This window comes from Epinephelus moara, chromosome 2, assembly GCF_006386435.1.
Source record: "Epinephelus moara isolate mb chromosome 2, YSFRI_EMoa_1.0, whole genome shotgun sequence".
Classification (NCBI taxonomy): domain Eukaryota; kingdom Metazoa; phylum Chordata; class Actinopteri; order Perciformes; family Serranidae; genus Epinephelus; species Epinephelus moara.
The window spans coordinates 35,408,808-35,423,501 of NC_065507.1; the positions used below are offsets into that span (position 1 = coordinate 35,408,808).

Genomic DNA, 14,694 nt, shown 5'->3' on the forward strand with positions numbered 1-14,694 from the left:
GGCGATCTGTACCGGTCAGTGGCGAAAAAAAGCACTTTTAATGCGCAAACTTATACGGGACGCATTTGCCCCCGTTACCGTTTTAGCTCGTTTCGCGGCTCCTGGCTGCATCCGTCTCCCTCAATACTGAACCAATTTTCAGCGCACACATACACATGGGGAAATAGGGCCCAGGTTGAAAAATACCGAAGTTATCCTTTAAATTGTTTCTGTCTGTTTTGGGCAAGGCAAGTTTTATTTAAATAGCACATTACAGAGACAAAATAAATATGAGGCAATTGTTTGTGTTTATTGTTATGTCCTACTTTGTTTTGCTGTGGCATACAGACAAAGTTAATACCGTTCAAAGTCCAGTGTTGCCATGGCTCAGTCAAAAGTAGATGAGGCACATATTTTTCTTACCTTCTGGGAGCTTCTGGAGCGTCTGCTGGAATTAAAAGAATTGTCTGGAGTGGCTGCGAGAAGCTGGGTGGAGATCTGCACTCTGCTGAGTGCGTGTTACTAGTCTTTTGTTTGTTTGTTTTGTGGGCTTGTTTATTTTCCATTCGCTAATTTCCTTCAAATACTTAATAGTGTTGTGGTTTATAATTATCAGATTAGGCTTCTAGTAAAGCATTTGTAATTATCTTTTGGAAATCCTCTGGCTGCCAGTAATAAACAAAATAATTTTAAAAAGTGTTAAATGTGCCTCTTTGTTGGTTCATTACAGTTTATGAAATGATGCACTCAGTCATTTTTTTCTTCTGTAAAATATTTTGCAAATCAGTCAAAAACATTTCACTGAGAGCTTTAGAGAAATTACCTATTATTTTACCCCTTTGATTTGAGAGGTCAAAGGTCAAGGTCAGCTACTGTATTGTGCTGTAATATGTTGTTGATGGACACATCAGCAGAAAGGATGATGCTGTGATCTCTAACCGACATCTGTTTTGTTCTGTGTGTAACCTTTGTTATATGGACTGCAGAGCAGCTGAAAGGACCACTGGAAGAGTACGTGAACAAGCGCTACCCCGGCCTGGTGAAGATTGTCAGGAACCAGAAGAGAGAGGGGCTGATCCGAGCCAGAATTGAGGGCTGGAAGGTGGCCACCGGTGAGGTGACGGGATTTTTTGACGCCCATGTGGAGTTCACCCCATCCTGGTGAGCAAGTCTGACATTTTAGGATCCCCCTCTCTCTTTTTGGGTAAAGCGAACTTTACTTGGCTAAATTTATGAATATCGGAACCAAATATTGTAAGACCTACTGAATTACAAGTCATGATAAGGTAACAGCATTACAATAGTGCACTCTGTGTATCACTTTTAAAGACTGTTACAGAGTGCTTTACAGAATCATTGAAGGATAAGATAAGGATAAGATAAGGAGAGAAGGAGAAGGGTTGAGCCTGTAGAATCAGGATTAAAAGATACCATAGGACAAACACTGCTGTTCAGAAGTTTGGAATCAGCTGTTATATTGATTTTTTTCTTCTTTCCTTCAATAACAAGTATTTTAATAGAGATAAAAACAGACACCAAATGTATTATTTACATTTGAAATAGTTTTGGCCCAACAAAGAAGTATTAATGGTTCAGTGTGTAGGATTTAAGGGGATCTATGGGCAGAAATGAGATATAATAAGTATGATTTCTATAGTCTGTAATCACGTAAAAATAAGTGTTTTTGTTACCTTAGAATGAGCTGTTTGTATATACACAGGGAACAGGTCCTTGTCCACGGAATCCACCGTTTTGCACCGTCATGTTTCCACAGTAGCCCAGACCAGACAAACCAAACACTGGCTCTAGACAGGGCCATTCATGTTTTTGTGTCAGCCACTGCAGTAATATTTTTACATGAAACTGATTTATTGAGTGTTTTTAGCGGTTTAAATCACAGAATCTGTTTGTTTTGGAGAGTAAGAGACCTGTGTATAATTTGGCTCCTGGTAAAAACCTCCTGAACAATGAATACTGAAGGAAATCAACAGGGAATTCACGCTTGGCACAAGAAGTTTCAAGTGGTTGCAATCTGCAATCCTCACCGCTAGCTGCTACAAAGTCCTACACACTGCACTTTTGAAATGAATCAAACTTCCATTTAGTCGATGTCCCCACAGTGTTGGGGACATCGACTAAATGGATGAGTGTTGAGCCATGAACTTGGATTTTAAATTTAAAAGCGTCAGTGACCTTTGATATTTACTGAACCACAACGGTGCAACTGGGCACTAAATATTGAGCTACTGTGTTTTCCCATGCACTCTACTCAGTGGTTAGATTGAAGAGATTTAGACTGATTTGTTAGTCCATAGTATGTTCAGCCTATATTCACTGATTCAGTTCCAGTTGTGCTAACCCTAAACTAACCTACATGTACAACACAAAGATTTCACAGAAAATAGCATGTTTGTTAAGAGGACTTTCTACAACCTAAAAGCATCAAAGACCATTCATAAATATTGAGTAGTCCCCTCAGAGATCTGACTGGACCCATCAAGCTTTTATGGCAAGCGATCCAAACTTTTGATAATAGTGTATAACTCATCAAATAACAAACAAAACATAAAGCATATGACATCAGACATTGGTATGCTGTCCAGATGGAGGCAAAGACTACTAACGCTGCACAAATGCCTATGAATGACGCTGTCTATGGCTTTTGCAGTCATAGACTGTATATATAGATGGACAGCGCGTCTCCACTTACCCCCACTGTACCCTGCTCTCTTGCTTTGGTGATGTCATTCGGAGCCAGAATCTGTGCAGTAGCGATCTCTGTGGGTGTCCAACCAATCATGAGCAGCACCACTGAATGTGAGCCCACCGATTGGCTCACACAGTTGTTAATCAAATTGTAAACGCACGTTTATAGCATTAAAAAACTAAACAAAACCAAACTTATCAGAAAAATGAACACTTGAACATACAGCAGTGTGATAAAAACTACCTTAAATGACAGAAACCCTCTTTGGGAAACATGTATTGGATGTTTACTTTGAGTTTTTAGTTTGGCCCATGTCCAATCCATTAACATGGAGAGGGCGGGCTTTATGACCGATACTGCAGCCAGCCACCAGGGTGTGATTGAAATGTTTCGCCTTCACTTTTGGGGCGCCATCATGTCGTCCATCTTTATATACAGTCTATGGTTCTAATTGATCAAATTGGGAAAAAACAAGGGCGACTTTAAGTCCTGAAAATATCAGGACATAAAGAGGAAATGTTTAAAAAAAAAAAAAAAAGTCACTGAGAAACAGCAGCAGATGTGGATGAACAACCTTCATCTTCAGTTTAATGTCAAGAATGCCTAAGAACCTTCACTCATTTGGCCAAAAACAAGATGGCAGCCATTTCAGTTTTGGACCAAACCACCTGAGATGGGGGACTCGAGTCACTTGACTCTGACTCGAGTCGCAAATATGATGACTTGAGACTTGCTTGACTAACATTGATAAAAGACTCGACTTGACTTTGACTTTGTATTCATGACTTGAGACTTGACTTTGACTTGAGACAGATGACTCGGAGGTACTTGGCTTTAATTCAGTATTAAAGTCACGCTAAGCACCGTTGGGCGTCACTTCTGTTTACGTTCAACAATGTTATCAAACACAACGGAGCTAGCTCCTCCCCTGTCCTGAAGCCCTGACATAAAAAGTTGTTTGGAAAAACGTAATTTGAACTCTGTTTTTAGCCTCATTGTAGCCTGTAGCTCTAACTGCCTCTCTGTGCACGGCGTTCATGTGTGTGTGCTTGCTTTCGCTGGTCTCGCGCTGGCTGGTTGGTGCAGCCTGGACCCAAATGTTTTTGTTGCCATTTGCAGAGCCTGGGCTGCCTACAGAGACCGGACTTTTTCACAGCATATTCAGAGGACATATAGCTAGCGGATCGTGAGGAGGTGTTTGCTGTATGTGACATATGACTCAACTTGACTTGCTTGACTTATAGCAGGGACTTGACTTGACTTGCTTGATTCTCACCACAACTAACTTGGGACTTGCTTGAGACTTGAAGGTAAAGACTTGAGACTTGCTTGTGACTTGCACATGTGTGACTTTCCCCCATGTCTGCATACCACACACAAAATAGTTACAGTAGAACATTAGTAACATTAGGAGGTCTTGAGGACGCTGTCATTTGTAATGAAGATCGTGTCCACACTGGGCAAATTGGTGAAGTTGTGGGAAAAATCATTTGTCTTTGTTTTGTAAGGATCATGTCCAACATGAGTTTCAGTTTTCTGATGATACCTGCTGCCTGCAGGTTCGTCCAACCCTTTTATGTAATCATTTAACTCTATTTCCAGATCAGGTAGTATATGGATTTATCATTTCCTACCCTCCATCTGAATTTTACGCATCATAATAGTCACGTGATTGCAAACAAGCAATAAAATCAGACACTGCTGAGAAACCTGCTCATAAAAGTACATTTCCAGATGTAAACAGTTGACTGTTTACAACATTTTTGCTTTGTCCCACTGACACCTTTTTGTGGGTCTCCTGCTCATTTTCAAACTCAGTGTGTACTTTAGAGTAGATACACAACCCAGTTCACTCAGCATAAATAGACACATGCCCTGCAGAGCCGCGCTGAATCAAATAGAATTAGTAATAAAGCCGGTACAACTTGAGGGACCTTATAGCTGACTGAAGTAGGTGAGAGAGTGGAGATCTGGAGTGAAGCTCTGTGCCTTCTGTCTTTTAGTTTGTGTCTGTAAAGTGTGTACATGTGTATGTGTTCACACTTTTGTCAGGGCTGAGCCGGTTCTGACCAGAATAAAAGAGGACCACAAGAGGATCATCCTACCCTCCATCGACAACATCAAGCACGACACGTTCGAGGTGGAACGCTACGAGAACTCAGGCCATGGCTACAACTGGGAGTTGTGGTGCATGTACATCAACCCGCCCAAACAGTGGTGGGATGATGGAGACACATCAGCTCCTATCAGGCACGTCAACTTCATTTATGTTAACATAGACTTAGATGAAGCTATGCACAAACAGAATGCAACAATGGAAATCGCCCATATATTTTAGCATGTTTACACCTGGTATTAAAATGCATCTTGAGTGATCTGATCACAACTGGTCTGTACAAATCTGTCATTAGAATGTGTCTCCACATGTGTTCCGAGTGACCACCTGTGATCGTATCTTACTTACCCGCTTATTATGCAAATTAACATGTGAAACATATCTGTTCGCAAAGACCAAACGTATCGTTTTATGGTTGGTGTGAGATTTTTGGGACCGTTTTACAGCTGCTGTGTTAGCTTGTGCTAACTGGGCAGACATTGAACTGACTGTTCACTGGGAGTAGGGCAGCTCCAGAGATGGTCCTTCAGCTCTGCGTAAATGCATTGAAAGGAAGTTTTCTTATGTGGTGGGGTGTCAGATAAGCAAGGACGTCTGCTGTGTAGACGATCCTTCAATGTGGCCCTGGACACATCAGCGTACATGGTTCTGAAAGAATGTGGCCACATGCGGCCCAGACCACACCTGAGTGATCAGATCTCAAGACGCATTGAGAACGCATTTGGTGCATTCACGCCTCGACACTAGAGCTGTCCACTTTATATCCCATCACCCAGGATCATGTTAATACAAGGTGTAGACAGCACCGGCCTTTGCTGGCTAAAAAGGATGGAGACATTTCCAAGGATGCAGATTCATGTTTGCATTTGCACATAAAGACACACAGGCTTCTCTTTATAAGTTCTTTATGATTTTCATTTAAATAAACTATAATCCAGTAGTTTTAAGCAGCTTTTGTGTCCTCCCTTTAGTAAAAGTTTACAATTTGGGAAAAATGATTAGAGGAAAACTACAAATAAGCTGTTCATTAAGTACCAGACAGAAAAACAGAAAAAAAGATCTTTATTTTCACCAGGATATTCGTGTTTATTCTGATTTTCATCCATTTTATAAAAAAAATCCCAAATAAACCCTGATGATAAGTGGATTTGAAAATACATTGTGTTTACACATGTGCAAAAATGTGCAGATTCACATGCTACACATCTGCATGTATACTGTATATAGAATCATACAAATGTTGTTGTGTTTCATCATTGCAGGACTCCCGCGATGATTGGCTGCTCCTTCGTGGCCAACCGCAACTACTTCGGCGAGCTCGGCCTGCTTGACTCAGGCATGGACGTCTATGGAGGGGAAAACATCGAACTGGGCATCAAGGTTTGTGTGTCACCCAGTTTCCTCTTGTTCCTGCTCCCTCTTTAACCCTGTAGGTTTAAGTGGAGCAGTGGCCACCGCAGCGTGGCACCGCTGATAAATGAGGCCCCATTAAAAGTCCTGGAGGACCAGTCCTGTGTGTGCAGCTCACAGCAGGGCAATGGAGATAAATAGGTCACATGGAGTGAGAACGTTGGGGAGTTTGTTGCTGTACACTTTGAGAGACCGGAGAGTCTGTTGTTCTGCAGGGTTGTTTCCTTGTTTTTGCTAAAAGGCAGATGGAAGAATGTCAGACATTTTCCATATCTCTCAGGGACCATATATAACTAGTAGTGCATTAAACATTTCTACCGAATAATGGAGCTAGAACAGTGACATTAAAATTAAGCTTTGAAAATAAAATTTGGCATTGAAAAATGAACCATTACCATTGAAAAAAGTTTTAACTGAAAAATAAAACTCAGGAATTGAAAATACATTTTATTTTATCGTTGTTGGGTTTTTTTGCATTTTGATGTGTTTTTCAGTGACAATCTTCTCAATTTTTGTTCATGTCACTCTTGGAGGACTTTGAGTCCAGAAGAGATGTTCTCTCTAGTATGTAGATTATATGTAAATCCCGCTGTCCTTCCCTGAAACCCTTAAACCCCTCACTCTTCACACCAAAACAGTGACAGAAAGTTGAAACTAAAAAAGAGTGAAAGAAATATTAAAACTAAAAAAAGAGTGACATGAAAAGAAAAAAAAACAGAAGTTTGTTTTTAAATAACACAACATAATGCAAAAATATAAACATTTAAATATTTTTTTAAATATCTATGTTTTGTGTTTTTTTCCAGTGGAACTTTTTCACTGTTCTTTTGTAATGTCAGATTTAAGTTTTTGATGCCAAAAGTTACTGTTTTGCATTCCTTCCTTGAGCTAGAGGATGTTGTTAGCTGTAATCATACAACGAATACCAAACTCTTTTTATTTTATGGCACATGTAATTCAGTCTTACCACTCATTACCTACCACAGGCATGTATTTCAAGCTAGACCATTGAGAGATAGATGTTTTTCTCAGACTTGGTGGAGACCAAACCAGAGCTATAGAGAGAGTGAACGCTGGACTTAATGGAGCAGTGTGTAGGATTTAGTGGTGTCTAGGGGTGAGGATTGCAGTTTGCCACTAGCTGAATCTTCTCCCTGTTCGAATTCATTCATTGTTCAGGAGGTTTTTACCAGGAGCCACATCAATCGCAGAGGTCTCCTCCTCTCCAAAACAAATGGACCAAGTGATTTAAAGCACTAAAAACACCGAATAAAGCAGTTTCATGTTACAAATCAGTCCCAGTTTCAGACTCAGTGCAGCTTGTTGCAGACGTGCCACTGGCCCAGCACCTGCAGATGTGTGCTCACCTTTTTTCTCTTATAACTTAAGATCCAGATGTTCAGGAGGTTTTTACTGAGAGCTGACTTATCGGCAGAGGATTTATCAGGTGATCAGAAAAATAACTGTCTGCTGTTAGCCATCAATCAACATTAAAAGTGAGGGATATTTGTGGTGGCTGTCCGTCTGTTAGCTAGTTTTCATATTCTCTGCCCTCTAGTGGCAAAACAAATATTATTGCTACCCTCTAGTTAATTCCCTTGTTCTTTAATGCTATCTTCCTACAGGTGTGGCTATGTGGAGGCAGTATGGAGGTGCTGCCTTGTTCCAGGGTCGCTCACATCGCACGGATGAAGAAACCCTACCACAGTAACATAGCTTTTCACACACGGCGTAACGCTCTACGCGTGGCTGAGGTCTGGATGGATGAGTACAAGTCTACTGTCTACCTGGCCTGGAACATCCCAATGGAGGTGAGAGAGGGCTGTTGCTATGGCAACAACTCCTACAGAGAGGATGTTGCTAGCGACTGTGCTCTTCCTCTGTTGTTTATTGCACATGAACTATTGGCATTAATTTTCTGTGCATTAAATCATTCTTTACATGAGCTCTTTTGAATAAGTGAAGTACCAACTTTTATAAACTTGGAATTATTTTAATTATTATTGTGCTAGTAATCAAAAGAAAAAAGCAAAATGGACATTTGAGTAAAAATGTTAAAATTATTATCATATAATTATATTATTTTAAGTATTAATGTGGAAAAAATGCCTCTGTATTGCAATGACGTCCCTTAATGACTCTTTCTGCCTTTGCAGAACCACGGCATTGATTACGGAGACATCTCTCAGAGGGTTGCACTGAGGAAGAGTCTAAAGTGTAAGAGCTTTGAGTGGTACCTTGACAATGTTTACCCAGAGATGAGGAGGTACAACAACACGCTGTTCTACGGAGAGGTGAGACAACACTCAAACTGACATGAAGCAGAAAGAGACCGCACAGAGAAGCTTGTACGTCTAAGCAGGGTTCCCACACATTTTCATGGACAAAATTTCAAACCCTTATATGACTTTTCAAGGACCTATAATTAAATGTCCAAGGCCATTCACAACCTATAAATGCATAATTAGAACTGTGTAGTAGTTTACTCCAAATGTTAATTACATATGAAAATTAAACAACGACCTTTTCCACTCTCACAATTAGTTATGTTCATGTTCAGGCACAGTCAATACATTATCCTTTTAAGGAACTCATATCAGTCTGGCACTGGCTTTCAAGCATGAGAGGAAACAGAGGCAGTTGTACTATCAGTGTATGTTTAATGCATTTCATTATAAACCAATTTCTGGATGCAAGTGTGAAAAACACTTTTGCAACATATGTGTGTAGGCAGTGTTCGAATTTTCGTGGCAGTCAGGAGAGGGAAGATACAGTACACATGCACACTTATACATGAATGTGCCTGCCTATAACAAGAAATAAACAGTTATTCACCATTTTTGTTTGTTTGTTTGTTTGTTTTTAAATTGGTCTATGCCGAGAAACCCCAAAAATGCTAACACCTAGTAAGCAGCCAATGGTTTGCACTAAGACTAAACGCAGTGAGAAAATGAAGACACATACGTGATATCAAACAAAATAATGTCATGCAGCAGTACATGTTAAAGCTGTGTTATGTCAGAAAATTTACCGTTATGTTACACTACATGGTTATCCATGAAACCATTAATTCCATACACACAACAAAATTTCATGACTTTCTTAAAACTTTTGAGGATTTTACTAATACATGCCTGGAAAGTGAAATGAAATAATGTTTAGATTTTTTAAATTTGTGTTCTACCTTGCTCATAGCACCCACACGCAGTAATGCTGATAGTGGCCATGATTTTTTGAGAATACCAAAATACTGTTTGGGAATCTTCATACACTGTGCAAAAGAAGTGAAACTGGGTGTGATTTTCAGAAACTCTTTTTGATTTCAGACCCGTAACTCTAAAGCAAGCCACCTGTGTATGGATCAGGGTTTGAAGGAGAACCACACGGCCACCCTGCACCCCTGCCATGGTTGGGGTCCTCAGGTACAACAGAGACACGAGGGGCTCCGCCAGTTAGCCACAGAGTGCATCTCTCACCAATGTCTTTGCTTCTCTCTTGAAAACACACACAACTCATTAGTGCTTCTCACCAGTGACATGATTTACAGCTGTATTTCTCACAAAGGCTCAGCTGTGATCCTCTTAGGAGAGAGTTCTGCTGTCAGGATAAAAATGTTTCAGTGTTGCACTTTTTGTGCTGAAGCAGTGAGTCAGCCAGTGTCAGCTCCTCAGCCCTCTGGCCTGCAGGGCATCTCTTTCTAGCTCGCAGTGGTGAACAGGTGCTTCAGGGAGCATGCTAAAAGCTAGCAGAGTTAAACTTCGGTTCTGTTAGAGTGAGTGCAGCGCAATATAACCCTTTCTACCAAGATTAATTTCTCAGTTATCCCTCAGACAAAACCACAAGTGGTATCTAGATTTAAGTTTCTTGTAAAAATTTGGGTATGTGGTAGGAAACTTAAACAAGTGTTTCACTGCTGGAAATATCATAATGCATTGCGGCACACTGGACAAATAAACATAACAGGCATAACAGGAGCTGGGCTGTTTTTCCACAGGTAACAATATGGCAGCCAGCTGGTAACAAACAATCTCAAATAACAGTTAAAGGATAAGCTTTAATATTTTTCTGGAGACATTTTAGGTGAGAAATGGGCAACGCAGCAGCAGAGTTTTAGTCTATATTTAATCAGCACTGGTGCAGTGGTTAGCATTGTCGCTTCACAGCAAGAGGGTTCCTGGTTCCAACCCGGGGTGGGGGAGCCCTTCTGTGCAGAGTTTGCATGTTCTCCCCGTGTCAGCGTGGGTTACTCTGGGTACTCCAGCTTCCTCCCACAGTCCAAAGACATGCAGGTTAGGTTAATTGGTGACTCTAAATTGCCTGTAGATGTGAATGGTTTTGTCTCAATGTGTCAGCCCTGTGATAGTCTGGCGACCTGTCCAGGGTGTACCCTGCCTCTCGCCCAATATAAGCTGGGATAGGCTCCAGCCCCCCTGTGACCCCTAACAGAATAAGTGGTTAGGGAAATGAATGAATGAATTCTTAGTTTAACTGTTTGGTTTGAGGGAGAGAGAGAAGGGCAGCTCTCTCTTGATCCGTTTCTATACTCTCTGTGTCCATGGTGGCAGGCGTACGAAAATGTGGAGGTACAATCTGTAGTTGGAGCAACAGCCCTAGAGCCAGCAAAAACCAAAAAGCAGGGAGAACTGGGTGCTTTTAAGATGGAGGGAAGTTTACTACAGTTCACTTATACATACTACCCACATTGTTACACAACAAAGCTGGTTGAAAATCACCAACATTAACAGTAAACACAATGTGCCATGTTTGCGACCCCCCTCAGGCTGTTGTATGAGTGCTGTCTCTGTGTTTTCCTCAGTTAGGACGTTACACCAAAGAAGGTCAGCTGTTCCTGGGTCCTCTGGGAAGCACAGGGGAGGAAACTCGCTGTGTGGTGGACGATCAGATCAGCCAGTTTCCTCAGCTCCTCAACTGTGAGAAGGTGACCAATGTGAAGCAGAAGACATGGAATTTCTCTCAGGTAAAAAGCAGAAAGAAAACTGTTTTCCTTGGTGAAATATATTGTTTCTTCACAAGAAAAGCATAATTTCATTCTTTTGTGAGTAAGACTTAACTTTAACCTTGTGGTCAAGTTGCCATACAAGCATACTATTAAATATGCCTGAAATAGATTTAGTATGTCCCAATACATAGCATGTAAAAAGAAGTATGCCAAAAATACCTGGATGTCCTACTGCCTCCGGTCAGATTTTGCAGTATGCAAGCCAGCATGCTCTTCTAGCTATTCTGACCCACAGTCCTCTGCACAGTGGAAGATACGTCATATCAACTGAGCCACAAACAGATGACAGCTTGACATCTCGCTGACAGCTGTCAGAGGGCGTAATGACGGATGAAAGCGAATTCAAGTGACTGATGACCAGTTGAATAGTAAAAGTAGGAATATTAATTGTTTAAGTGAGCAAAATAATCATGAAGATAACCACCAACAAAATGACATAATAAACAATGACAAAGAAGTGCATATGTAATTTTACTTTCAAGAATATAATATGTTATAATCCCCCCTCCGGATCCACAGCCATCATGAGGTCTTTCAGTGGCCTCGAGGATGTTTTTGATGGCCCTTTTGCACAGGTGACCCTTTACTCCAAGGAGTTTGAGGGTTCGACACAATGACTGGCCAGTGAATCAGCAGCACCCAACCTCGATTGGTTCGACACAGGCTTTCCAGCCATTGTTCCTGCACTCCATCACCAGTTCTGTGTATTTGGCCCTTTTCCACTCGTTGGCCTCTTCAATCTGGTCTTCCCAGGGGACAGTATGTTCCATTAGGACCACTGGCTTTGTTGACTCCGATGTTAACACCATGTCTGGGCGGCGCAAAGTGGCTGAGATGTGTTCAGGGAACTTGAGCTGCCTTCCCAGGTTGAGTTGGAGATGCCCGTCCCGTGCAGTGACAAGAAGCCCTCCGGAGGCGCTTGGCTGGTGTTGTGCCTTCTCTTCGGCTCTGATGAAGGTGATGGACTGCTTGGGCGTGTGCTGGTACTTGCTGTTATGAATCGCTCTGCTGATGGTATCTGCCAAGGCCCTAAGGACCTGGTCATGGCATCAGCGGTACTGCCTGTCCCCCAGTGCCTTCGAGCAGCAGCTGAGGATGTGCTCCAAAGTGCCTTTCTTCTGGCACAGTTGGCATGCTGGAGTGTCTACCAAGCCCCAGCAATGCAGATTGGCTGGGCTGGGGAGAATGTCGTAAACTGACCGGATGAGAAAGTTGATGTTCTGAGGTTCGGCTCTCCAGAGCTCTGACCAGGTGATCTTACGCTGTTCAGCATTCTCCCACCTAGTCCAGGCGCCTTGTTGATATGCCGACCATCTTGGTCTGGCGGTCTTCCTCCACCTCTGCTCGTATCTCATCCTGCACCAGTTGACGCTTCTCCCTCCCTCTGGCTTTGTCATAGCGTGGTTTGGGAAAACTGCCTAGTCCTGCCCGCCCCACTGCCAAGTTGCCGACCAAAATGCTATGCTGTAGCCGTGCCTCCGCTCTGTCAACTGCTTCCTGTGCCTTCCACTTCCTTACGGTCTTTACAAGGATTCCTGCTGAGGCAACTTTAACATCAGAGGAAACTTGGTACATCATGACCTCCCTGGCACGTGTGACCTTGAATTCTTCTGACAAGCCACTGATGGGAAGCTGCAGCTTAGTGGAATGCCCATACAGGGCAATACTGCACAGGGACTGAGGGAGCCCCAACCATCTCCAGAGAAACTGGGTGATGGTTCTTTCCAGCACCTCCACAGTGGTCATGGGCACCTCATAGACAAGAAGGGGCAAGACAAGTCTCGGCAGGACTCCATGTTGGTACATCCAGGCTTTTGAATTTTCCTGGGAGCCGCGACTTGTCGATCGCAGTGAGCCATGTTGTTAGTTCACTCTTGGTTTGTTGGAGTGCGGCTGTATCTCTCAAGGAACTGTGAAAGATCTTCCCCAGGCTCTTGACAAGTCTTTCTGTCACCATTGGAATTGGTGTCCGTCCCACGGTAAAGCGGAACCAATCAGCCACTCTACTTTTCTTCAGACCTGAATTTGGCAGGCTTGAGACTCATCCTTGCCCATGAGATGAGTCATTCAAGCCCTTGGAGGAGCCATCTGCACCCAGGAACAGATATTGCTGTCACCGTTATAAATGAAATATAACATAAATTCCAACCTACTAAAAGTAAAAACACAAAGTATGCGATTCGGAAAGCAGCAATAGTGCGATAAAATGTCATAAAAAAAGGTCATGGTATAGTATGACATAACCATAGTTAAGTATGTCATAAAGTAGTCATAGTGTAGTATGCCTTAAAAAAGGTTATAGTAAAGTTTGCCATAATAAAGGTCAGAGTATACTATGTCATAAAATAACCACAGTACAGTATGCCATAAAAAAGGTCATAATATACTATGCCATAAATAATCACAGTTTGCCATAAAAAATGTTTTAAAAAATCCTGTTTAATTTTCACATATACAAAATATAATTAATACATTATCTGAGAGGATTTCATGTCAAATATCTGTCCACACAAGGCCTGGGTCTTGTCACATGTGGTCACATGTGGTACACAGGTCCTATGTAAAACTGTCTCTCCTTCTGCCCTGCAGAATGACTCAATCGTAAATCGAGCCACGGGACGCTGTCTGGAGGTAGTGCCGGCTAATGCTTTCTTCGGCCACCTGCTGGTTCTGCAGCCCTGCTCTGGACAGAAGTGGGCCATTAAGAACACCATGAAGCCGTAGATAACTGGCTAACTTTACTGGGACCAATGACATCAGAGGTCACTTTTAAGAGCTGTCACCTAAACCTCGGCTCAGGACAACTGATGAGGCGCAGGCTCCTGGTCTCTTCAAGAGAAGACGGAGATGATTTAAAAGAGACGTGAGCTGCAAACATCTCAGTGATACAAGTTTTGTGAAAAATGGTTGTTTTTTACAAAGCAGACATTCAAAATGATGCAAGTTTAGCATGAGGACTGTTTCTCTTTCTCCATCTAAATTTGACAAAATTTCAGTGTGATGTTGCCATAATTCCTGTGCCACTTCTCTGCAATGTTTTTAGGTTTAAGGATGGAGATTTGATCAGCCAAAACTGTTCTGTCTTATGTGTGTGGGGGGAATAGGGTTTCTATCTTCATCCTCAAAATGTTTCTACATGATTTCATTCTGTATCATGTTATGTCTTTTAAGATGTGTAAAAGAATAAAACACCTGGAACTGAATTTTCAGTAATATGCACTGACCGGAGTTATTGTTAGTTTTTATTAGGCTTCATTAGCGGTTCTGGACTTTTTAAACCAACTGACAAAACTAAGGACAGCCTGCATATGACAGGCATAAATTTGAGTCAAACATTAATGCCCAAAGTGAATTTTATTTTCTTCTAACAGAAGCATAGACCCTGTAAATATCTATAATTTGAAGGAAAAGGCATTAACAATAAATATTGTATATCATCTCAGAAATCACACTGTCGAGGGC

At 41.9% G+C, this 14,694-nt stretch overlaps 1 protein-coding gene across 1 annotated transcript in view; it reads left to right on the forward strand.

Moving 5' to 3' along the window:
* The window catches only part of galnt17 (polypeptide N-acetylgalactosaminyltransferase 17), a 32,465-nt gene extending 18,036 nt beyond the window's left edge, over positions 1-14,429 (forward strand). Inside the window, exons 5-12 of the mRNA XM_050066603.1 lie at positions 966-1,140; positions 4,739-4,936; positions 6,065-6,182; positions 7,838-8,023; positions 8,369-8,506; positions 9,539-9,634; positions 11,029-11,190; positions 13,822-14,429. Of these exons, the coding sequence (XP_049922560.1) occupies positions 966-1,140; positions 4,739-4,936; positions 6,065-6,182; positions 7,838-8,023; positions 8,369-8,506; positions 9,539-9,634; positions 11,029-11,190; positions 13,822-13,956 (1,208 nt within the window). The 3' untranslated portion in view covers positions 13,957-14,429. The remainder of the gene's footprint in view (positions 1-965; positions 1,141-4,738; positions 4,937-6,064; positions 6,183-7,837; positions 8,024-8,368; positions 8,507-9,538; positions 9,635-11,028; positions 11,191-13,821) is intronic.
* Positions 14,430-14,694: the final 265 nt, after the last annotated feature.